Source organism: Rhinolophus ferrumequinum, assembly GCF_004115265.2.
Source record: "Rhinolophus ferrumequinum isolate MPI-CBG mRhiFer1 chromosome 15 unlocalized genomic scaffold, mRhiFer1_v1.p scaffold_54_arrow_ctg1_1, whole genome shotgun sequence".
In the NCBI taxonomy this organism is placed as follows: Eukaryota; Metazoa; Chordata; class Mammalia; order Chiroptera; family Rhinolophidae; genus Rhinolophus; species Rhinolophus ferrumequinum.
This window is the reverse complement of record NW_022680357.1, coordinates 3,047,114-3,071,381: the sequence shown is the minus strand read 5'-3', so window position 1 is coordinate 3,071,381 and position 24,268 is coordinate 3,047,114. Positions and strand designations below refer to the sequence as shown.

The following is a 24,268-nucleotide window of genomic DNA, read 5'->3' as shown; positions in this document are numbered from 1 at the left end:
CTTCCTGAGGCCTGAGCCCCGGCCAGGCTGGCACAGCAGGCACTCGGCAAACGATGAACTCCAGCCCGCCGCCCCTACCCCTTCTCTGGTCCCCTCATTCTCTGCTCTTCTTTGGGCACAGTTCCCGATCCATCTCTCTGGGGGGGCCCATCCTGTCCCCCCGCCCTCAGTGGTGAGCCCACAGAGCAGAGCTCAGCCCCGGGCCCCCGCATGCCTCCTGTCTGTACACAGTTTTGTGTGGATGAAGGAACCACCCCCACCGCCAGGAGCACGGGGCCAACGCGGTGGGGAGGGGTCCTTCTCGGTGGCGGTGGCGGTGGCGGGGGGGCCCACCTGAAGATGAAGATGAAGAGCATGAGAAGCATGCAGAACGTGGCCACGTTGTCCATGGTTTTCATGAGCACCACCAGCTGGCGCCGCAGGGCCGGCATGAACCGCACCAGCTTCAGCACCCGCAGCAGCCGGAAGGTCCGTAGCACCGACAGGCCGCCATCTGCCTGCCCAATGATCTCCCAGACGCTGTGGGCCAGGCCGAGGTCAGGAGGAGCCGTTCTCTGACTGCGGCTCCCTGTCCTGTCCTGACTCCGGACCTCGTCTTCCCGGAAGCAGGAATGCCAGCCTGGGAGCCACCATGGGCTGCACTCAACCCCACGACGGGGAGCAGGTCCGACTGCATCAAGGCGCCCAGGGGCCTGAGGGACATCACCGAAGCCACCTAACCTGCTGTCCCTGGCTCTGACCTGGACAGAAGCTTCTCCGTCACGGATGTCCCCATCCTGTGCCTTTCACAGCCACACCTGCTCCTCTTCCTGCTCACGCCACTCCCTTCTAGGGCACAGACCCCTCAACTCCTGAAGGCTACACTTCCTCCTGGGGGAGGAACGTCCCCCAGATCCTCCCGCTCCTTTCTGCATGGATTTTGCTGCAGCAGACACCCCATGGCCTCCCTCACAGGGCCTGAACCCTAAGTGGAGTCCAGCCCAGAGGCTGAAGGACCAGTGAGCCTCCGCTTTATTCTTCCAGGAAACAGCTTCCACTAGATTCTAGAAAGATCCGTCTGACATTGCAACTGACCTGTGTGTCCCCGAAAGGCACTGCCAGAAAGCGCTGCCAGCAGCGCCTCTCCCTGACTGGGGCTCTGCTCTCAGGGGGGTGGGGGGGTGCTTGCCTGAGATTAGAGCCTCCCAGCACCCTGTGGCCTGGGTGGAAGACGGGGACCAACTGGGTGGGAGATAGGGACCTACCTGATGACCACGATGATTCCATCGAAGATGTTGTAGGGATTCCGGATATAGCCCAGCGGGCCGCAGGCCAGCAGCTTCAGCAGCATTTCCAGGGCGAACATGCTGGTGAACACAATGTTGCTGATCTCTAGGGCGTTGGTCAGCTCGTCCGGCTGTGGGCAGCAGAGGGACCGTCAGGGGCGAGAGACCACGGCCCCACTGAGGAGCAGGTAAGGCTGCATCAAGGGGCCAAGGCGTAGTGGGCATCGAACTGTCAGGAGGAGGAAGCTGGGCCCCAAGGGAAGTCCCCTCCAGCTGGATGCCAGCCTCTCTGGCCCTCCCACCCTCACTGTCCCTGGTCCCCCAGGCCTTTGCTGACCTTTCCACCAGCACATCTGAGCACCAGGGCTCTGGACACTCCCTGGGCCCCCAAACGCAGACTATAGGAACAGGGCCCGGAGTGTGTGCGCCAGGTTCAGAGTGGGCGTGGGGGTGCTTGGGGCACAGACAGCTTGGGTGGCGCCTCCGAAAGCTACCCTGGTCCCTGGAGACCGTACACACCGCTCCTTGTTGGCAGGAGGCCCCAGAGGCCCATCCTTACTGGGGACACCCTAACCTGCCTGTGTGTGCAGCTGCACGTGTGTGCTCATGACACCTGTGCTAGTGTAAATGCTTGCATGTGCATGTCCATACGTGTGCACGTACCAGTGTGACCTGTGTGCGTGTGCGCCTGAACACATGCTATACATGTGTGGTGGGTATATGCATGGCCACGTGTGCGTCTGTACACATTCACTCTGCCCAGGTAAGCCTTGCACGTATGTATCTGTAGACAGGTACAGACACATGTAATTGCCGTGTGTGCACCTATGTGTGTATGTGTACGTGTATGTGTGTCAGTGTGGCAGAGGCTCTTCCGTACCAGGGAACCCTCAAGGCCTGCTCCTTCCCCTGCCCTGGATTGCACCCTCACAAAAAGAACCACCTAGAGCCTTCTAACAGCTGACACTGTTTGGATTTGCCCTAAATTGCTCCAGGATGAAAGAAAATGACTTAAGGAACTCGAAAAACACAGAGAATCAGGGTGTTAAAAGCAAACCAGCCGTGGTCCCATGAGGATGCCATCTCCCTGCCAGACCCAGCTTCTGCCCGTCCCTGCTGTGGCCTGGTCCAGGGCCAGCGAGCAGGGTCTACAGCATCCAGGCCACTGTGGGGCTTCCACCAGTCCCCAGCTCCGCCCCCTGGGGCCATTCCGCATCACCACCCCTTCTGGCCACCCAGGGGCACCCCAGTAGGTTCGGCCAGTGGGTCTGGCTCAGGTGAGGGGGGGGCCCTCTCTGAGAGAGCTAGGGCAGGCGTCCCCTGCTGAGAGGAGCCACCTGGTGACCTGGTAAATGCCCTCGGTTCCCTGCTGCCTCTGGATCTGGGGTGGTCTCAACCCCCCACCCCCGATGGTGAGAACCTCCAGTGGGAGCCATGGTGTCTCTGTGTTCACCCCTCAGCAGAGACCCAGCCCAAGGAGGACAGATGAGCATTTGCTGAGCACCTGATAAAAATTCCCCTAACAGACAACACTGGGCTCCAACGCCACCTGGGTCTCCCCCCCTCCCCCCCGCCCACTGGTCCACAAGAGGCTGCCATTTGCAGCAGACACACGCGGGACTGATGTCAGTGCCGAGCCCGACTGAGGGCAGGGGTCCCCGCACCCTCCGGCTCACCTGCTCGTGGTACTCGACGCCCATGCTCAGCGTGTTGGTGAGAATAGCTATCATGATGCCGCGGTTGAAGTACTTGCTGTCCACAATCCTACGAAGCTTGCTGCCGACGGTGGCCCACGCTCGGCCCAGCCCGCCCTGCGCGCCAGAGGCCACCCGCCACTGTGCCCGCCTCTGCGTGAGGCCCCGGCCGCGTGTGTCCTCCCCTGGGGGTGGCTGAATGGGGTCGCGGCAGTCCCCATGCCGCACGTCCCGTGTGAATTCATAGATCGCGTTGCTGTCGGAGTCTCCGCTCTCTGAGTCGCTGAACTCAAACTCAGGGTCCCCTAGGGCGCTGGCGCAGTACGGGCAGCTCTTCAGCTCACAGGTCAGTGTGCCCGCCTGGGGGCTGGGCAGGGGGCAGGGCACACTCAGGCCAGACAGGCGGCTGGGGGCCTGGCCCAGACCTGAGGGGAGAAGGACACGGGCAGGGTCAGGCTGCTCAGTGGCCACACCTGGCACGCCCGGATCACACCTGGCGCACCTGGTCGGCCCACAGGGAGGCTGTTGTGGTGAATGGTACACATGTGCACACCTGGGCACACTCATACCTACGCAACATACTTCTGCACACACGTTTACACCTGTACACACTGGAGCACACTCATACCTAGCTAACGCACAGCCCTGGACACACGCGCACACCTCAGGAACACTCACACCTGGGCACCCTGCACAGGTGCACTCTGCTCACAGAGGAGCAGGGACACCGAGAGGCAGAGAAGCTCGTCTGTCCTGGGGCCACACCGTTCAGAAATGTCATGTGAGCTCCTTTCCAGCAGCTGTGCTTAGTAGGTGACACGGACAGTGCACATAACCTGACCTGCGTGAGCCATCAAGCACTGACGTGGATCCGACACGAAAATGACCCGAGTGCTGTGCGCTGTTTCCTCAGGCTCAGTTTCTGGGACCCGGGTGCACTCTGTACCCAGAGCTGAGACCTGGCCTCATCCCCCCTCAGGGGCTCGCGAGGCCAGGGCCGCCTAATGGGTAGCACACGGCTAGCAGCACGTGCGCTGTGACACACCGGCTCACCCACTCCTGAGCACGGCGTAGGAGTGTGCGCACAGTGGCCCTGGCACACACCCCAGCCACTCAGGTCCACACATCTGCATACACCACATGCGAGGGCCTCACAGTCTGCACGAGACCTGCTGTCCGAGGTGGGGAAAGCAGAGGTCCCAGGTGGAAGAATGCTGAGGGGCACCTGGCCCCCAACCCTAAGGGGCACTGTAACCTCAGCTCCGCCCTGTCCCCCTACCTCAGTCTCCCTACCCAGCAGGGGGGCCGACCACTCCTCGTGGGGAAGTGGCCAGGCTGTAAATATGGGCAGACGGTCCCTCTCGGGGACAGACAGGGCCAGTACCCTGCCAGCTCCAGAATTCTCATGTCCACATGGTAAACACTCCTGTGAGCAGACAGCTGGCTGGGCTGCTACAGGGTGGACGGAACGGGGTACCCCCTTCCCCGTCCCTGTTGTGTCAGAGCCCGAGGCCCCAAGCCCCTCCGCACTCCCTTCTCCCAGGACAGAAAAGGAGAAAGCTGGGTTCAGGAGTGTCCAGGGCCTCCTGGGGGGCACGCAGGCAGCAACAGGCGCCCATCCCACTCTCAGCAGGGTGACACTGGGGTCCTCACCGTGCTCCCCAACCAAATGCTGGATCTTCTCGTAGGGATCATGGCTGCTCAGGCTAAGGGGGCTGTGCCTTCCGGCTCCCGGGGGTCGGCCGGCCTGTTTCCCCTTAGGCCTAGGGCTGGTGCCACCTTTGCCACCACCGGCTGCCGAGGGCAGGATAGTGGGGTAGTTCATGGCGCCCAGCCCCGTGGCCAGCTTGAGGCTTGCGGTGGTGGCCGCAGCTTGTACCACCCGGGCCCTCTCCTGCGGCCCTTCCACATGGCAGTCGGCGTGATACACGCTGTGCACTGACTCGGTGTCGGGTGGCCCCCGGCCAGGAGAGGGTGGCGAGGGCAGTGCTCCGGCCCGTACCAGCCTGGTATCTCCGGTGCCTGGCTCGGGGCTGGGCCGGCGCGGGCTGCTGTGGCTGAAGTGGTAGTGATGGTGGTGGTGATGGTGGTGGTGGTAGACCAGATGGTGGATGGAGGCTGTGCGCCTGCCCACCCGCCGTGGCCGGTGCCCGGGGCCCTGGCCGTGGAGGGTGCTGCTGGCGTCCACCTTTTTGCACCAGCGGCTCTGCCAGCGGGCATAGAGACGCAGGCTGCGCCGCTTGACCTTGCGGCAGATGTGGCCCACGTACTTCAGCAGCTCCTCATAGCAGCTGCCCGGCTCTGAGAAGCTGGCCAGCGTGCTGTCATCGGACAGGTAGCGGGCACGCTGCTCCCGCATCAGCTGGTTCTCTCGCTGTTTTGTCTCCGAAAACTGTGTGGCGATCACGACCAGGCACAGGTTGATCATGAAAAAGGAGCCCACCTGCAGTGGGCGGGCAGTGGTGAGCCTCCCAGCAGCCTGTGCACGGTCTCGCTTACGGAGGTGTGTGCCCCAGGGAACCGGGGAAGAGGGGACACGGACACCCACCCACACAAAGGCAGGGGCAGCAGCTGTGGTTTCTATAAAATGGTGATCAAGTCCCTGATGCGAAAGATACTGAGGCCTACTACGTGCTGCCTGTTCCAGGGGCTGGGGTACGGCCCTGAGCGTGGCCAGCAGGGGTGGCCCGTGGGGGGCAGGGGTCCCTCCTGACTCGATGCTGAGTGCCAGCATCCGGGACAGGCAGCGCACAGTACGTGCTTCTCGCCTATTTGTGGACAGATGGGACACGTGAGGAGGTCCTCCTTCCTGTCATCTGACCCTGATGAGACCCTCTCAACTTCAGCCACCCCACCCCTTCCAGTCGGGCATCCGTCTGTGGCAGGGTCACCATGCGACACTCTCTTTTGCTGGTGGTAACTAAGATAAGGAGAGATATTGGCCTGTTCTGTTCACTGCTAGGTCCTTGCAGACCCTGCCCGTATCAAGTGAGGGTCATACCTGGGGTCACGTCACTGTGAAGAGCTGTGACCCCAAGAGGGGATCCTAATTCCTCTGCAGCCTCCAGATGGGACCTGGCCATGGGAGGACCTGGGGTGCTGTCTGAGGCCTCCTGGAAGTGGCTCTCCCCTCCCACACATGCTCGCTTGTCCTCCTACTTTTGCCCGTTTCCTCCCACTGGTGGTGGCTGCCCCCTGCCCTACCATGGGCCCCCAACCCACCTGTCTGGCAGCGTAAGGCCAGCCCTAGGTTTCTGCCGCCCCCACCCTGCAGTTCAGTCAATGTAGGGACCCACGAGGGACAACAGAGGCTGGGACAGCACACGTTGGGGGCACAAGCAAGCTCATGGATGGCCCTGGGGGCCAGGATGACACACACTAAGGAGCTTAGACATCTTTGATCAGCTCTCGCAACGCAAACGCACCTCCACCCACCCACACCCGTGGCTGTGAACATCCGGCCCCGCCCACACTCACGATGATGAGCAGAATGAAATAGATGAAATTGTAGAAGGAGTGGGCGTCCATGACGTAGTACATGATGTCCACCCAGCCCTCCAGCGTGATGACCTGGGGGGGAGGGGCAGGTGGCTGGACACACAGATGGCCCTGGGAGGGGAGCAGGGGCCCTCCTCACCTGTGTCCCCTCGCCGTTAGGCTGTGGAGCTGGCAGGGCAAGTAAGCCGCTCCCTCCCCGGCACCCCCCGCACCATGGTCCTGCACACTCACCACCCAACACAATGGGGAAACCGAGGCCACGGGCCGTGCAGCCCACAGCCGGAGCCCACCTGGAAGATGGCGATCCAGGCGTAGCCAATGTTGTCGAAGTTGATGGCGCCGTTGTGAGGGTTGGAGTCGCCAGAGCGGCAGATGTTGTAGTACTGGTTCCAGTTGATGCAGGCGTTGTGGCCGGTGCCGCCCAGGCCCTCGGCTTGTGGCTGCCCGTACGCCTCCCAGCCCAGCGTGCACTCCACACGCAGCTCGCGGCGGCTGGGGATGTGCGAGCACTTCTGCATGCCGTTGTCTCGGCGCGAGGAGCAGATGAAGGGGTTCTCGTCGCCCTCCTCCGTCTGGTAGTAGGGCCGCAGGAAGGTGAGGTTGTTGTTCCTGGGAGGCAGGTGGCCCGGTGGGGGGGCACAGGGACAGAGACAGAGAGAGACAGGGAAACGGGAGGTGAGGGAGAGACAGAAGCAGGGAGCGAGAGTGGGGGATACAAAGACACAGTGAGAAGGATACAGGCAGAAAAATAGATACAGAGTGACACAAACAAAACGAGAGACAGAAACAGATGTAAAAACAAAGGTAAGAGACAGAGAGACCCAGGCCCAAGCTAGAGGTAGTTCAGGGCAGCCCCTGGTGGTGGGGCTAGAAGGGAGGGACCTGCTGGGGAGGGGCCTAGCGCAGAGGAGCCTATCGGGGGGCAGAGCTGGAGGGGAGGAGCCAGCTGGGGAGGGGCCTAGCGCGGAGGAGCCTATCACAGGGGGCAGAGCTGGAGGGGAGGCGCCTGTGTGCAGGACAGAAGAACCTGTTGGGGGCAGGGCAAGTGGGTGGGGCCTTGCACCTGACAAAGGTGCTGTCCACGAAGCAGCGGTTGCGCAGCAGGCCGGCCCACAGCTGGACGCCCACGATGCCGAAGATGAAGAAGACGAAGAAGCAGAGCAGGAGCACGTTCCCCAGCATGGGCAGGGTGTCCAGAAGCAGTGTGACCAGAATACGCATGCCTGCCAGTAGGAGGGAGGTGTCAGCACAGGGACCTCCTGGGGCACCCCCTGGGCCCCCAGCCCCTCCTGTGAGGCCTCCTGCAGTTCACAAACGGGTAGGGCAGCTCTGCAAGGAATGTGCAGCTGGCCCCTACATGTCCAGCAGGCCCTGGGGGACAATGACGCCTCTGGGCCAGGCCCGGAACAAGACTGTCAGCTGGGAGCGTCACAGGGCAGGCGCGACCCTGCTCCTTTTGCATGATGGCCAGAACCAAGCCCTATCCAGGCCCCTGAGGGGACCGGCTGGGAGTCCAGCGGCCCCAGCACCATCATGGGAGCAGCAGCCTTGGGGACTCCCAGCAGAGATTGGGCTATGGTCACGGGGGTGTAGGGGGGGACAAGCGACATGGACCCTCAGGCAGGCGGTGCCTTTTCGAGAGGCAGTTTTCAAGCCCATTAGTCAGTGCTCTGTGCTACATGAATGCAAATTAACCCAAGGAGTGCCCAGCAGAGTCCCACGTGCCGCACACTCGCCTGGGTCTGCCCACTCCCAAACCACAGTGACAATAAGATACGCTTCCCGAAACGAGCAAGGGCAGGACTGAGGCTGCAGACAGAGCCCTGAGCCAGTGGGCCAGGGAGGGGCAGCACCCTGGGGGTGGCAGATGGCAGAATGCGCCCCTGGTGTCACCGGGGGTGAATCACAGCCAGAAGGGGCTGAGGTTTCAGAAACAGCAGAGGGGAAGACTCATCAAGGACAGAGAGAGGAAGTGGGCACCTCCCTGGCTAGGTAACAACTGGTTCAGAGATCAGAGGTGATTGGTCAGTGTGGACCGCAGGCAGCCACAGACAGACACAACCCTGAACGTGACCACTTGGGGCTCATTATGAACAACATACAGTCCTGTCTGGGGGAGGCACCCGGTTTGGGACAGGAGGTATCCCCAAAGGAAGCCAGACTGCTGGCAGCAATTCTGGCCACTGATGCCATTTAGTTGAAAAGGGAACATCTGCAGAAGAGGGCTGTGCTGTCACTTCACTGCTCTGAAAGGTAGGCCCAGGTGAGCAGAAGAGCCGAGACCCACACATATCACCTCACTTTATACTCACAGCCATCCTTGGGGTGGGGGCCGGGGCGGGTACCACTAGGGCCCTGCCCTTACAAGTGAGGACACAGGCCCAGAGAGATGTAGTAACTTGCCCGGGGTCACACAGCATCTAAGCGCTGTCTGACCCCCCCGAGTAGAGCCAGGTGCCAGGTGGGCAGGTGGAAGGCCCAGGGGTCCCCCACAGCACAACCCTGACCCCTTTGGTGGAGGTGATGACCCCAAGGAAAAGGAGCACCCGCCCTAGGTGTGACTTCTCAGGGGTGCTGCAGGACAAGTCCTAACAACCCAGGCTTGGGTTCTGAGGCCACCAGGACCCAGGCCAGGCATCCAGAAAGGCTGTGTACACAGGGCATGCAGGCGCCCCCACCCCCACCACACACACCTTAGCCACATGGGCACTGCCCCCAAATTCAGCCACAGCATTGAACACTCTGAAGACAGGAAAATCCCAAAGCATTCCCCCAGGTAGGCAGTGTGAGGACAGGCCACCTTCCCAATGACCAGCCATGCAACTTCCCAGAAGCTTCTGCATGCGTCCTTGAAAGACCGGAGTCTCTGGAAGAGCTAGACCATCAGAATCATGGGGATGGGCCACACGATGAAGCCATCAGGGCCTGTGCGGCACCCCCACCACCACGCACACTCACCTGTGATCACCCCAAGTGCTGTACAGACGAGAAGTCTGAGGTTCAGAGTGGCCCTGTCACTCAGCAGTGCTGTGGGGAGCCAGACCCCCCCCGCCCCTGCCTGCCGGCCCATCACATCCCAACGTGGTCCAGAGCTGCTCTGTCCTTCCCAGGAAAGAAGTGGCAAATGCTCAGGGTCCACAGCCCCTCATCCCCCAGTGCCCGGACCAGAAGCTATATGGGCACTGTGCCCTCCTGGTCCTGTGCCCCAGTGGGCCCTTGAGAGCTGTTAGCAGGGCTAGCAGGCCAGCCCCAGGCCAGGGTGAGATGGGGTGGCCACTTACTGGGCACCCGGTTGATGGCACGGAGCGGCCGCAGCACACGTACGGTCCGGATGGCTGAGAGGCTCACATTGTGCCCGTCCAGGGAGTACTCCATCATGCTGGGGGAGGGGCAGGAGGGAGGCTCAGTGCTGGGCAGGTGACCGCACGCTGGAGGGCTGCTCCCCAAGCGTGCACCCAGCCAGGCTGGACCCTGAGGCAGGACGAGCATGACCCTGGGTCACCGCTGGGTGTTCCTTGCTCTCCCTGACACCCCGTGTCCATTCCGTCACCCCTGCTGCTGGTACAGGGAACCCCAGGACAAGTGTCTGCCCCCAGCAGAGACCATACTGGCTTCCCAACCCCAGCCACCTCCCAGACCAGGTGGCACCTGGATCCCGCCAGCGTGCACCTGCCCCATCCCTTTTCCTTGGGGACCCAGGGCCACCCATGGGGTGGCTCTGAGGGGGTGGCTCCCGGCCAGGGTTGCTCAGGCAAGGGGCCACTCTGGGTGCTGGCGCCCCCAGGCCAGGCCTGGCTGTTGCAGAGCTGGTCTGGAGGTGGCATGGAGCTGTACCCCGCCATGACGATGAAGAAGTCCAGCCTGTTCCACGTGTCACCCAGGTAGCACTTCTGCCCGAACAGCCCCAGGGCAACCATCTTGATGACCATCTCCGCCGCGAAGAAAGCGAAGATGAAGTCGTCGAAGGCCTGGTGGGAAGCGGGCCTGAGAGTGGGATACTCGGGAGCAGGTATCCCTAAGGGCCATTCATGGCAAGTGGCCAGCCCAGTCCCCCACGCGCCCAGGCCCCCACCTCCAGGATGCTGCAGCGCTCGGAGCGGCACTCGACGTCCTCACACGGCCGGAACATGCCCAGGGTGACACAGTTGAGCATGATGACCAGCATGCTGACGTGCTCGAACCACGTGGGGGCGGGCAGCTGCGTTAAGGCTTGATGCCGGAGGCTGGGAGATGACCACGGGGGGGCACAAGGGGAGCTGGACGCCAAGACCCACCCGCAATGCCCACCGCAGCTGCCCGAGTGCCAATTCCTCCACACCTCTGCACCCGCCCCATCTAGCTTGGTGTTAGGGGACAGAAGGCTGCCACCGGCCATTGTGGGCAGTGCCAGCACACCCCTCATGCTGGCCTCGGTCACTGCTGCCAACCCACGTACAGAGGGGAGTCTGAGGCATAGAGCGGGACACTGGATGGAGGCTGGAGGCCACCTGCTGCCCCTCCACCAGGCTTCTCCTTTCTCCAGTGCCCTAAACCAAGGTCGCAAGTATGGATGAGCGTCGAGATCCCGAGTGCTACCCAGCCTGGAATCCAGTAAGTGCCGGAGACACCCACAGACCGTGCGGGGTATCCGAGAGCTCCCTCCCTGTAGCCTTGCCCTGACCCCCCATGTGGCTCCAGCAAACGGAGGACGCCCCAACTACCGCAGTGAGGTCAGCTCAGTGATTGGACCCGGAGAACCTGCAGCCCTACTACACACTTGGATGAAGGGGGACAGGACACGGAAAAGGACAAGTGAGGGAGGACACCCCCTATGCACGCCAGCCCCCACCGGCCAGTCCTGGGAGGGAACGCTGTCTGCCCGTGAAGGACCAGGTCCAGGCGTGTTTTCCTGCTGGCAGGAGGGCGACCAGCCTGGGCTGCGGCCTCTGGCTGCTGGGTCAGCAGCAGCAGCACCAGCAGTAACAAGGGCTGCATCCCACCTACTGTGTGTATCCAGCACAGGCGCCTGTCACCCTGCGGGGTCACTGGCCCTGGGGACAAGAGCCACTTGGGACCTCAGTGAGAACTCCCGCCTGTTCTAGGAGTGGCCACCAGGTGGCACCATAGTTTCATGCAGACTGTGACCCACTCTGGCCGCCTCCGGGAAAGTGTGCACGCCCGTCCCAGTACCAGTTGGTTCATCAGGAAATCAGAGCCCTGTGGTGGGCCGGTTGGTATGAAGGGCAGGCCAGCACGGCCAGGCAGGGGCCCAGGGCTGCCTGGATGGGGGCTGGGCTGTGTACAGGGGTGGGGGTGGGGGTCCTTAGCTCCGGGGCTGCAGCTTCACCCGAACCCTGTGGACAGAGGCAGGTATCCCTCAGGGATGGAACGGCCCCGAGGCTTTGGGGGAATTCCATGTACCCCACATGCCAACCCTAGGTCAGGATATCCTCCCACCTGGAACCATTCCCACCCCAGGGCGTGCTTTCTGTGTGGTTGCCGGCCTGACCTGCCTGAGCTAGAGCCAGCGATGGCCCCCAGCCCATGGTGGAGCTGGTCTGGTGGGGGGGGGGGGGAACCTGGGAAAAAGCAAACAGCTCTGGGAAATCCGGGACCAGGGCCCTGCGGCCCGCACCCTACCTGGTGCTGTGGGGGCCAAGCTGGGGTGACAGGGATGGGAACATCTTAGCGGCAGCACATCCTGGCTGCGTGACTTTGGGATCTGTGCCCTTCTGTTCCCGCTCCCCGTGTCTCCATTGGTGGGGCGTTTCATGGATCAAGGAGGAGACCAAGGCAGCAGGGCCCCTGCTCGGCAGGTGGCTGTGCTCCAAAAGTGGACCTGAGCGCCCACCCTGTCCCTGGCCATGTGGGGGAACTGGGGCCAGGGGTCCGTGCGGCCCTCCCTGTGAGGGGCTCTGAACCCAAGTGTGGCTGTGACAAACCAGCAGAGGCTGTGCAGTGACGGGGTCAGGGAGAGGATGAGGCCTGGGCAAGCTCGGGACTTCTATATTTCCCAGTGGACGGGCGTGGCAATGACGGGCAGGAGGAGGCTGCGCCCTGCGTACCCCTCCTTTGTGGAACCCCAGCAGCCAACCTCGGCCCCTCTGCCCCCCGCCTCCTGGGCTGGGGGGCGGGGGCCAATAATTGATGTTGGCAGCCCCTGGCCCACGGTGCCGCGTGCAGCGTGGCACAGAGCCACCGATGTAATTACACGTTCCCACTGAGAGTGCCATAATTACACTTAATAGGTTCAGCAATAACAAGTGCCTTTGCTGTGATTTGGCTGTGGAAAAACAGAAATCAGCATCCTGCTAAGGCAGCGCCGCAGGCCTGACCCCCCAGGCCCCGCGGGCATCCGCTCGGGAACTGGCTGAGGAGACTGGTGGGATGACCCCCCCACGGTCAGGGCCTGCAGGGCTGACCCGCAATGGGGTGCTGCAGGGCCCTGCCTGCTGTGTGTCTGTCTCTGTGGGGGGGGTAGGAGGAGAGGAGAGAGCTGGGGCCAAAAGCTGCACCGAATACCCCCGTCGTACCTGCTGCACACCTCGAAGCTTGAGGGGCCCATGAGGCCGGTGCTGTATGGCTCCACCACACAGAATGGGGGTGTCGTGCGGGGTGTCATGCGGGGTCTCTGGTTCCATTCCCCACATAAGAACACAGGACATGGTGAGGCCAAAAAGGAACACCCACGGAGCCATAGGTAGGGGAGTCAGACCACTATACTCTCGCTGGAGGCTGGGTTGGAGACACAGGAAGCAGGAGCCACACGATCCGCAACCTGCCGTCCACTTCTCTGCCAACCCACCTCACTTGCTAACTGCAATCCGCCATGCGAACTGCAATCCACACCTCTCTGCAATCCACAATCCACACTCCACTGCTGCTAGCGTAGCCACGGCAGTTATATTAGTGGCCAATGGCTCACTGGTTACAGCTGACGGCCAACTAGCCACAGCTAATGGCCATGCAATCACAGTTGATGGCCATTTACTACCCGAGTGAGCACCTTTCCACGTGAGGCCAAGAGCCTGGAAACTGCACTCCTGGCTCTGTCCCCACAGGGGGCTTGGCTAACTCGCCTGAGGGGCCCAGGCTGACACGGGATGCTGAGCCCACACGTGGGAGCTGGCAAGGATGGAAGGAGCAGGTACGGGCGTCTCCTGAGCTGGGGGATTCTTGCAGGGACCTGTCCCGGACCCTGAAGCTGATGTCAGGCAGAGCTGAGGACCTCGGGCCCCCAGCAACTTTGAAAAGACAGCCCAGCTTGGGGCTCCTGGGTCTACACCTTCCCAAACCTCTGCCAAGCAAAGCCCATGCACTATCCTTGGCTTCCTCCTGACCCTGCCAGCCCAGCCCCCTTCAGGCACAATCTGGGGGTGCAGCACAACCAGCCCTGGCTCCAGTGACCCAGGGCCCAGAGGAGAGGCCATGAGCACAGGCTGACCTGAGAAGTGCCAATACTATCAGAGTCAGCATGGCCCCAGCACCCAGAAAGTTCTCTGTCCGTCCCTGTGAGTACTTGCCCTCCTGGGGTTACTATCCTTACGATACACCTCTTCTCCTCTCCCCCGATCACCCCAAACATGCCTAGGAAGGACGAGGTCCTGGGGTTCTGCACCTGGGCCCTGCGACCTTGCCTTGATCTGGGTGAAGGTACACGTGTGTTCATGCACCATGGAACCACCCTGCCCATCCTGTCCGGGGAACGGCCCCCAGGGCGCACGGGTCCTGCCTAGGGAGGGAGAGGGCTCAGTCAGCCCCCCACCCCTCCCGACATCGCAGCCATCCCCTGGTCACACCTTGGTGGACAGCTGAGGACAGGCAGTGCCAACTGGTCACTCCCTGCGTGAAGCCCAGTGACTTCTGGAGGCTTAATTACACAGATTGGATTTTTCTGGGTTTTAATTAAAAATCATTTAGGTTTTGAACCGAGTTTTACAAATGAGAATCCATTTCCACTGGGGGTCCAAGAAAGCCAGGCTGACGTGTGGTCAGGAGGCGGTGGCTGGGCCAAGATGGGGAGGGGGTCCTGGAGCTGCCTGGGGCCTGGCCGCAGAGGGGCTGTGGACCTGAGCCCACAGGTCCGTCTCCCCCACAGGACCCGGAAGCCAAGCAGGCTCTGCCCCAGCCTGGAGGCCGCAAGAACGGCACTGAGCCCCCGGACCCACATTCCTTGACCACCCTGGGCCCAGCCCCTCGCTCATTCTCCCCTTTTCAAACAAAGGTGAGGAAAACTACCAGGACCTCCCCCGGCCTAACGGGACCCCGATATGCAGCTTGGCACGGAGGGGCCTGCTGTAACTCTCTCCAGGGGAAGTGCTCCATCTCAGACCACGGTTCCAATGCACCCCAAACAGAGCCGCCAGTGCCAGACCCCCCTCTGCCAGGAGGAGGTTGGTGCCCAGGTGGCGGTGCAGGTGACCTCTGTCCGTGGTGCTGAAGTGGCCCAGTGCCGGGTTCGCTCAGTGCTGGCTGGGGGGGAGCACGCCCCCAGCAGCCTGGGGATCCATTGCCCAACCTGACCTAGGCTTTCACAGAAACCACTCCGACCATCACTTTCTCATTCCCAGACTCCCAGCTGGTTAAGCAGCAAAGGCCACTTTGAAGATGCCGCCGCCACCCCACCAAGGCAGGCACAGGAGACCCGGGGCCAGCCTGTCTTGTCGGGGGCCCACAGGCCTATCATCTGGTGGAAATAGCCTGGAAGTGGGGGTAAAGTTTGGGGCTGCTGGGAGTGAGTATGGAAGTAAAAAGACGGGGTTCAAGGCCACTCAGTATACACATTAGGGGCTGTCAGCCCCTCACTAGCAGCCGTGTCAGTGGAGGACCGTGACCCACCATGACACGGGCTCTCACCAGTGACGGTGGCCTCCAGGGTCCTGGATAGGGCAGAGGGCCCCAGGGAGGCCTGCAGGGTACAGGGCAGGGCCCAACATGTGGCCCTGGCCGCCGAGTCAAAACCTCATTGTTAACAGGCAGGTCCCCTCTGCCAGCCAGGCCTGCTGGCTCGGCGTGCCCGGGGCCCAGAGCCAGCCGTTCCTCACACTGCCCGGTTGTAGGATGGAGATGAGAGGCGCTGAGGGATTCACCCAGATTCCCTTCTATAGTGTCCAGCAGGGTCCAAGCCCCCATCCTAACAAATGCCGCCCTGGACACACGAAGGGAGGGCAGGTGGCGTTTTTCTCACACTGAGAACAGCGGGCAGCAGGCTGGCTCTGTCTGCAGAATGAAGGTCAGGACAGGAGATGCTTTTACCAGTAAGACACACAGGTGAGCTGGGTGTCCCTCACGGAGACACAGTTCCGGGTCCCAGAGCTGCAGACCAATGGGGAACATGGTGACACAAGGGCCGCAGGGTGGGCGTCCCTAGACATGCCTGCTGCCCCCCCATGGTAAGAGTGGTCTCCACATGGGCTGTGTGGGTACAAGGCCCCAATCCCACAGACGAGCTCCCTGCCAGGCTGTCATGAGATCATGCAGACACTGTGGGGCACGGAGGAGAAGGCACCAGCTGCCCGAGCCCACCCTAAGCTGCCTGCCGCCCCCCCCACCCCCGCCCCAGAGCAATCTGCTCAGCCAGCTAAGCTCCATTAGGCCAAATCTACGACAGCTTGATGTGAGCTCCCTCGGCCCCTGCGGATGGTGTGGCACGCGCCAGGAAGGAGGGAAGCCCAGGGTGGGGTGGCCCAGAGCCCGCCTCTCAGGACATCCCGGCCAGGCCATGCTGGCTCCTGCTGGGAGCACTGCAGCCTCCTCCACTCCCTGCTATCTGTCCTGTACCCATGGCAGCGTCCCACCCACCCTTCGTCACTGCACTGCCAGAGCCTCCTGGCCCAGGACACACAGAGCAGAGAGGCGGCTCCAGGCCATCTCGACCCACTGCAGACAGGGAGGGCCTCGGGGGGCTGGTGAGCACCGGAGGGCAGCAACGATGCGTGGGCCCGCGCAATCAGAGACTGGCCCCCAACCCTGCCCAGACTCACAGTCTCGGGTCTTCCCATGTGGTGGGGACAAGTGGCCCAATGAGCAGGCAGGGAAAAGGAGCTCAAAAGGGTGGACAGAGTCTCCACTCATGCACATCGGCTGCCAGGCACACAGGCAGCCAGTCAGCGAGGCGCAACGCTCCCTGCTCTGGCACAGACCCCATGGTGGGCAAACGCCTCCCTGAGCTGGGGGAGGGGGCTCTGGGTCAGCCCTTCCCTGCCGCTCTGCACACCAGGCCTGCCCTCACCCTCAGCCTGCACGCCCACGCTTGCTCCCATACCCCCACTCCACCTTCATTCTCATGAGCACTCAACCTTGCTTTTCCAGTTTGCTCCAGGAGAAAAGCATGTGTCTTCATGGGAGAAAGCCCATTCTGCAGTACACGACCCTGGGCCACGGGAGAGGGGACATGGACTCACCCCACCCAGATGACAGGATCAAGCTGGCCAGACACAGAATGGCAGCTCCAGGGCCCGACAAAGTACCCCACACGAAGCCGAGCTGGCCACAGACCCGGGGATCGGGGGCATCCGTCAGTGGAGACACCCTGAGAACTTGCCCACCTCTCACAAAAGCGGCACAGCCTTCCTGATTCCCAACCCACCTGCCCCCTCCCTTACATCCACTGAGTACCGTTCCAGAGAACCGCCACAGCACCGGGAACCAGCCACCTGAAGTCCGTCCGGTCAGGGTGCAGAGATGGCATCTGCAGTCAGGGCCAGTGAGCCAGGCAGCACCGTTTATTATTTTGTAAGACTAAATACATCAGAACGTCTCTCCTGCCCAGTGTGTGGCCACATAGTGCCACAAGCTCGCTAAAAAGGAGGCAGCAATCCTGCTCGTCTCAGCACAGAAACACATCATGGAAGGGCGGCGTGGGAAATGTCAGCAGCGGGAGAACAGGTAACCCCACTGATGAAAAAGCCGTAGCACAGGATGCCTCCCTAGGACGTGTGTTGACGTACGTGTGCACAAGAAAACTTCTGGAAGAACCCCTCATGGGGAGAACCAAGGCTCCCTTTAGGGAGGTGGGGAGATGGGGGCCCAGGGAGGGGGGCAGAATGCATGCAGGAGAAACTGAGAGTCCATTTTCGCTGCCCCCACCTCTACTGTCTAGGTTTCCGCACAGTGTAGTCTTTCGTGGCTTGCGCAGTTACCAAAGTGAGGGACCAGGATGCCGGGCTATGTGGTCTGTGCAGCTGGCGGCTTAAGTGAGGCGGGGGAACGGTCCCCTGCCTCCTGGGCTCCCCCAGCTCAAGGGCACGCCCTGCCTACCCAGAGCAGACACACTTAGCTCCTAGCTTGTGAGGTGGGGGTCACCCACGGTCTTCTGCTCTGCGCCCCGGCTGGTGACCTGCAGCTTCCAAGCTGCCACAGCAACAGACTCAAACCAGCCTCCTCCCTTGGTCAGGCATCCGAACAGGGAGCTGAGACAAACACCACTGACAAGGGGGGTCTCCCCAAACAGGGACCTGCAGGAGGGTGGGCGGAGCATACCCCAGACCTACCAGGACTGGCCTTGTGACGGCTTCCGCCTTCCGCACCTATGCACCCACCCATGGACCCCATGTGGGCTTTTCGGAGCACTGCCAGGGAGCACCCAAGAAGGCAGGTAACGGCTGAGCTGGGCAGCAGGGCCCTCCCTGGACAGCCAGTTCCACATGGAACTCAAATGGCTCCTGGTAGGACCCCTGGACACGGTCCCAGTGCTGCTCCCACCTGGGGGCCTGTCCAAGCCCAGCGGGAGAGGGCAGCTGTTAAACCGAGGGTTCACATGGGACCCAGCCATGCCACCCCTAGGTACACACCCAAAGGAACTGAAAACAGGTGCGCTAACCAACACACGTGCACACATGCTCACAGCAGCGTAATTCACTGTGGCCAAAAGGTAGAAACAACCCACGTGCTCACTAACGCACAAACGGATATATAAAATGTGGTCCATCGTTCAATGGAGTATCACTCCGCTATAAAATGGAGTGAAGAGTGACGCGCTGACACAGGCTACATGGATAAACCTTGAAAACATGACGCTCAGTGAAATAAGCCAGAGGCAAAGGAGGAGTACTGTACGATTCCACGATACAAAAGGTCCAGACAGGCAAATCCAGAGAGAGAGTGGACCAGTGGTTGCCTGGGGCCGTGGGATGGGATTCTCTTTGCGGTGACAGAAGTAGATGGCACAACATGGTCCATGTACCAAATGCCACTGATCTATTTACTTTAAAATGGCTAATTGTATGGTATATGAATTTCGCCCCCGTTATCACCACAATCCGTGTATTTGAGGTTTTTCAACAACTCTTGTCTTGCTGAAGTGCCTATTATTGTCACACAAAGCAGTTAGGACAGAGACTCAGAGACCCAGCACCTGAGTGGCAGGGTGGGGCCTCGTCCTGGCTCCTCTGCCATGTGGCCTCCCCATGGGGCACAGGGGCCCCCCAACTCAGGTGCATGCCATGTCCTGGGTGATGTGCTCCCCAGCACGGTTTGGGGGCCCCCAGCATCCCAGCGTCCTCCTGGTGGCCTCTCGCCAACCAGCCTTGCTTGGGTGATGCTGTTTGAAATCTGCCTCCTACCTGCAGGGCCAGATACCTGGGAGGGCAGGGCCGGGGGACAGGGCATCCAGTGATGCCTCCCAGAGCTCAACGGCCACCGGGCAGGGTGAGGGGCTCAGGGGTGCGGTGAGCAGCTGGGGCTGCGGCTAGCTCCCACCAAGCAGGGAAGAGCCAGGCCCTTTGCACCTTCAAAGGCGAAGCCTCAGCTGCAGGCAGGGTGCTGAGACCGTGCCACCCGGCATCCACCCTGGATTGTCAGCCCAGTTAACTCCTGACGCCGGAGCCAGGCCACGCCCTGCAATGTGCCCCCCACCCCGCCCCAGTCCCAGCAGCTCCTGAGCTTCAGCCCCACGCTCCTGCACGTCCCCTCTACAAGTGATGCCCAAAGCCTTCAGGACTCAGTCATGACCAGTCTCAGGCAGGGGTGTGTCTGCTCCTGGTCTCAGGGACTGAACCAGGGCCCCACCTGCGTGGCAGCCTGGGGCGGGGGGGAGTTCCCATCCCTGAAGCACTGAAAGCCCCCTTTGGGCAGAGAACGTGGACCCTGCCTACACCCTGGGCCCATTCCCCACTGCCAACCTCCGTCTTGCCACCAATGGGTCCAGGAAGAGATCCCTGTGGCCTTAATACTTGTGCCCCAGCCTGGGGGAGCTGGCCCCCCCTGTAGCACAAGCACAGCCCCCCAGGTTAGATGGGCCTTCCCCCGTGGCTGGGGACAATTATTCCACGAGCACTCAGTTAATTGAGGCTCAAACTGTGTTGACAGGGCCCAGTCCGGGGCAGGATGTTCACCTGCAGATTTGGGGACCTCTGGGCAGTGGGACAGAGCAGGCAAGGGGTCGTCTGCCACACACGTGTACACACACGGACACACGCCTGCCCCCCATGGTGGCTCAGATGATCTGACCCCTGCTCCGGGACTGACCCACAGCCTCAGCTGCCCCCTCGCAGGACCCGAGATGGGTGCCAGCACAGCTGAAGACTAGCCGGGCGAAAATAGGGGGTCCCAGATGGCGGAGGAGACCCCACTACAGCTGTGCCAGGTCCACTGAGACCCCCCTGGGACTGGAAGGAGCCACCCAAGCTGACACAGACATCTCTTTGGCTACAGCCCTCAGATGCAACCCGACTGCCTCCTGGGGGGCTGTGGGGGTCAGGCCACTGCCTCAGGGCCGTGGGAGGGCACCTCTGCCTCCAGATGGGCACATCAACCCCCCCTAACGTGGAGGGGCCCTGACTTGGGGACCTGGGGGGGAGGCAGGCATCTTCCCCCTGAGGGCTCAGAACAAAGCCGGCTACCTGGAACCCCAGCCCACTGTGCCACCCAAGACCTGTCATGTCCCCAGGGAGCCGACGCCTTGTGAGGGAGGTGACAAAGCCCATCCAACAGCTTTAGAGAGCAGACGGTGCCCAAGGAGCTCCCGGAGCAGGGCCTGAGCGCGGCTCCAAGCCCGGTGCCCAGACAGGCACTCAGCCAGGTCTCCCAGGAGGGCCTCCGAGGGGCGGGGAGGCGGCCACTACTGAAGGAAGTTTCTCTCCTTTCCTGAGGCTGTTGCCATGACGACGAGCTGCCGACTCCAGAGGAGGACCTGGCACCGGTTCTGAGGGCGGGGGAGGGGCTCTGGTAGGGGGATCCCCCAGCCTGCCCGCCCCGCATCACTCCTCACTGAGGGAGCTCACAGGCAGGGGATCCCCAGGCTCAGCTTCCCAGCCCACCCGCCCTGCGGGAAGCCACCCCCACCCCCCCGGGTTTTAATTGAGGGAGGGGGTGGCATTCAGAGGGTTCCCTTAGTGTTTGGGAAGGAATGGAGTGGGGGTGTGCAGAGACTAGAGAAAGGGGGTGTCAGCTGGTGGGGCTGCAGGGCAGGTTATTTGAAGTTAGAAATTAAACGCCCTAAGGGGGGGTGGAGGAGGGAGTCACTAAAAGCTCTAGACACACACACGCACGCGCACACACACGCACACGCGCACACACGCACACACACACGCACACACACACGCGCACACACACGCGTACACACGCGCACACGCACGCACACGCGCACGCACACACGCGCACACACACGCACACGTGCACACACGCACACACGCACGCACACACGCGCACACACACGCACGCACACGCACACACGCGCACACACGCACACACGCGCGCACACACGCACACACACGCGCACACATGCACACACACGCACACACGCGCACACACACGCGCACACACACGCGCGCACACACACACACACACTGCACAGGGAAGTCCCCGGTCTCTGAAGGGCAGCCCTTCATCTGTACCTGTGGGGACAGATGACTGCCAGCCCCCCTCAGAACCACAGGCCGGCCTGCTCTAAGATGCCCCGACACTGTGTGGCGCAGCAGTACCCCTTCCCTCTCTGCTCCCTCACGGGGCCATGGCCTGCCCATGGTCACAGGGGTGGGGGGAGCTGGGTGGGGTCTGGGGCGGGAGCGACCACGAGAACTGAGACTGGGGGTCCCCACCTGCAGGTTCTCCTGGACCCCTGCCCAGGCTGTTCCATCTGCTCTGAGCCCCAACTTCCTCCGAGCTTTCCCTCTGGCTGGGCCCTTGCAGCAGGGAGCCCTCCTTCCCCCTTAGCCTGTCCCCACCATCCCCACTGTGGCCTGGGCCTGCGTGACTCACGCTCTCTCAGCTGGGCTGGCCAGGATGGGGAGACAGCTGGCCAAACATGGAGCTGTTTGTTCTCCCTGGCGGCTCAGGGTCACGTGGGGGGAGTTCGGGGGAGGGGAAAGGCTGGGGAGCCCCTGGGAGAGCACCTCCCCTGGGAAGCTGAGGGGCAGCCAGCCCACTTCCCATGGAAGCACCCAGCTCATCACCCTACCAGTGAATGACTGCTTCCAGAACAGCCCACATGTGTGTTCTGAGAGCTTTTCCCTGTGCCCAGAGGCTCCCGGGGAAACCAGCTCTGACCCTGGCTTACTATGAACCCCCTCCCTAGACCCCTGGGCACTGGGGGTCCAGGCCCACAGAACAGAGGGGTACTGCTGGACCCCTGGGAGGCCAGGCCCTGGGTCTCCAGTTCCTCACACCGCCTGGGGCTGGCCCTGGGGGCTGAAGCCTGCCTCCTGCCCAGCAGAGTCCAGCACCTGGATACGGGGTGGAAACTGCCATGATATTCTGAGCAGTTCATGACAAAGGCCGCCCCTCCCTGCCTGTGTAATTACTGAGCTAATCTGGGCAGGGCACTGTCCTCAGGCTGGTGGTGGTGTCCGTGCCCATCTGCCACAGGAGGGGGGAGATGAGGTGGGCGGGCCCCTTGACTCCAGCCAGGTAGGACCCAGTGGCAGCAGGGGCGCAGCACACGGCAGCCAGGCCCTGGCAACAGAGCGAGTGTGTGCCCAGGGCACCCATGTGCCCAGGGCACTAGAGACCGGCATCTGGGTGGGTATGTGCACTGCCTGTTCCTGCACGCCTTACACGCCCCACACACACGCATCTGAGCAGGGCCATTTGTGCGTATGCACAGGCTCAGCCCCTACACCACACACACCATCTCGCAGACACACTCAGGTGTGCACCTTCGAGGCACCAACCTTGAGAAGAGGAGCCGGAGGCCGGTTTTTCTCAGGAAGGAAGACCCCCACCCCCACGCCCAGGACGAAAGGAAACACTCAGACACCGTGGAGCCCAGCTTATGCCCACAGCTCCCTCTCACTGTGCACACCTTTAAAAACGACGCAAATGAGGGAGAGTGCTAGTGTCTCTGCTTAGCTCTTAATAAAAACCTTGATTTGGGATTTTTTTCAAAGTATAATTGAGTGGCAACGTGCCCCCCCCTCTACCTCGGGTCACTGTGCCTGCAAAGTCTGGCTCTACAGCCCACAGAGCTTCACGGAAACCTCTTCAGGCACTTGGTGTGCACAAGTGCCTTAGGGCCCCCCCCCCCGGAATGTTCCAGCCTGAGAGTGGAGCCAGCCCCCAGCCCTGTTTCTCTCCCGTATTTCCAGCCTCCCCTGACACATCTCCGTGTCACAGCTTTGGCTCAGTTCCCACTGGGAGCGGGGCTGAGGGCTCGGAACCTCTCCTAGGACAGGACCTGGGAAAGGAAAGCTCAGGCGGGGGCTGACCTTGCCAGGTGAGGTCTCGTTCCCAACCACACCTCTGCCCATCTCAGACTCCCTGGGGGGCTCTGCACATCCCACCCGGACCCTGGAAGGGAAAGGAGTGGGCTGGGGGCACAGAGCCAAGAGGGGCCCCCAGGGAAGATGACCTCCCGCCCATGGGGACAGGCCTGTGGGGCCTGCTCCAGGCAGGAATTCTCCTGGCCAGAAATAACTGCCTCAGCGCCACTGCACAGCTGCCCCAGGCCTGAATTAGCGACCCGGGGGACTGGATGCTCCTTCCATGGGAACGGCTGGGAGCGCCCTTCTGCTCTGTCCTGCCCTGCCCCCACAGCCAGTAGGCGGCCCCCACACAAGGGGCCCAGGGGCTGCAAGAAGCTGGTTTAAAGAAAGGCTCCTTCCTGAAAGAATGGGAGTGAGCCACCTGGCCACAACCCCTGGCCAGGAGCTGGAGGAGGGGCAGGACATCTGCAGGCCTGGGGTAGGCACCTGGGACCGTCTGGGGCCGGGACAGGACCAGGACAGGACGGGAGTAGGCTCTGCCCTCCAGGGGGAATCCAAAGAAACCCAAGTCTCTCCCTCCTGACTTTGCTGGTGAAACATGGCCTCATCTTTTGTGTTAGGACCCAGCTCACAGCTGGGACACACAGCAACTGTGATGGGACACACCCATGGCGGACACACACCTCTGCACACGCACGAGTCCCCAGAATGGCTGCTCCCCGGCACACTTGGGCTTCCCCACACATGCTGCCTGGCAGCAAAGTGGTCACTGGGGACAGGCTCCCCCCACCTGGCCTGCTCTCCCACAGCACATGGGCACAGTCCCCACCCACAGATGGGACCACACACCCTCCCCACTGGCCCCTGGGCACATTCCCAAACATTCTGGTACTCAAGAATCCCTGGGGGTGTTGGATAAAAATACAATCCCCTCCCCTAGAGATGGTTTTACATCCCAGGCAGGTTTCAGGGGCAGTGTGCCAGAGGAGGGCAGAACCTCTCTCCATCCTTGACCCCTCCACAGCCTGTGCCCAAGAAGACGTCTGGTCACCACCATTAGTCAGGCACCATTGTCACACCAGGCTCTACACACAGCAGTGACCCCCCCGGCCGGGTCTAGCCCCCTTGCAGGATGCTCCAGCAGAGCCCACGGCTGGGCAGAGCCTCCGCCCCTGTAGGCAACATCCAGAAC

General features: G+C 62.0%; 1 protein-coding gene across 3 annotated transcripts in view; it reads right to left on the bottom strand.

Moving 5' to 3' along the window:
• The window catches only part of CACNA1H (calcium voltage-gated channel subunit alpha1 H), a 64,305-nt gene that overhangs the window by 14,843 nt on the left and 25,194 nt on the right, over nt 1-24,268 (bottom strand). For all 3 annotated transcript variants that reach the window (XM_033101812.1, XM_033101811.1, XM_033101813.1), the window contains 10 exons: nt 10,530-10,641; nt 10,292-10,425; nt 9,739-9,836; nt 7,521-7,680; nt 6,748-7,066; nt 6,437-6,529; nt 4,613-5,402; nt 2,942-3,384; nt 1,245-1,396; nt 334-519 (listed from right to left, as the gene is read on the bottom strand). In XM_033101812.1, the coding sequence (XP_032957703.1) occupies nt 334-519; nt 1,245-1,396; nt 2,942-3,384; nt 4,613-5,402; nt 6,437-6,529; nt 6,748-7,066; nt 7,521-7,680; nt 9,739-9,836; nt 10,292-10,425; nt 10,530-10,641 (2,487 nt within the window). The remainder of the gene's footprint in view (nt 1-333; nt 520-1,244; nt 1,397-2,941; nt 3,385-4,612; nt 5,403-6,436; nt 6,530-6,747; nt 7,067-7,520; nt 7,681-9,738; nt 9,837-10,291; nt 10,426-10,529; nt 10,642-24,268) is intronic.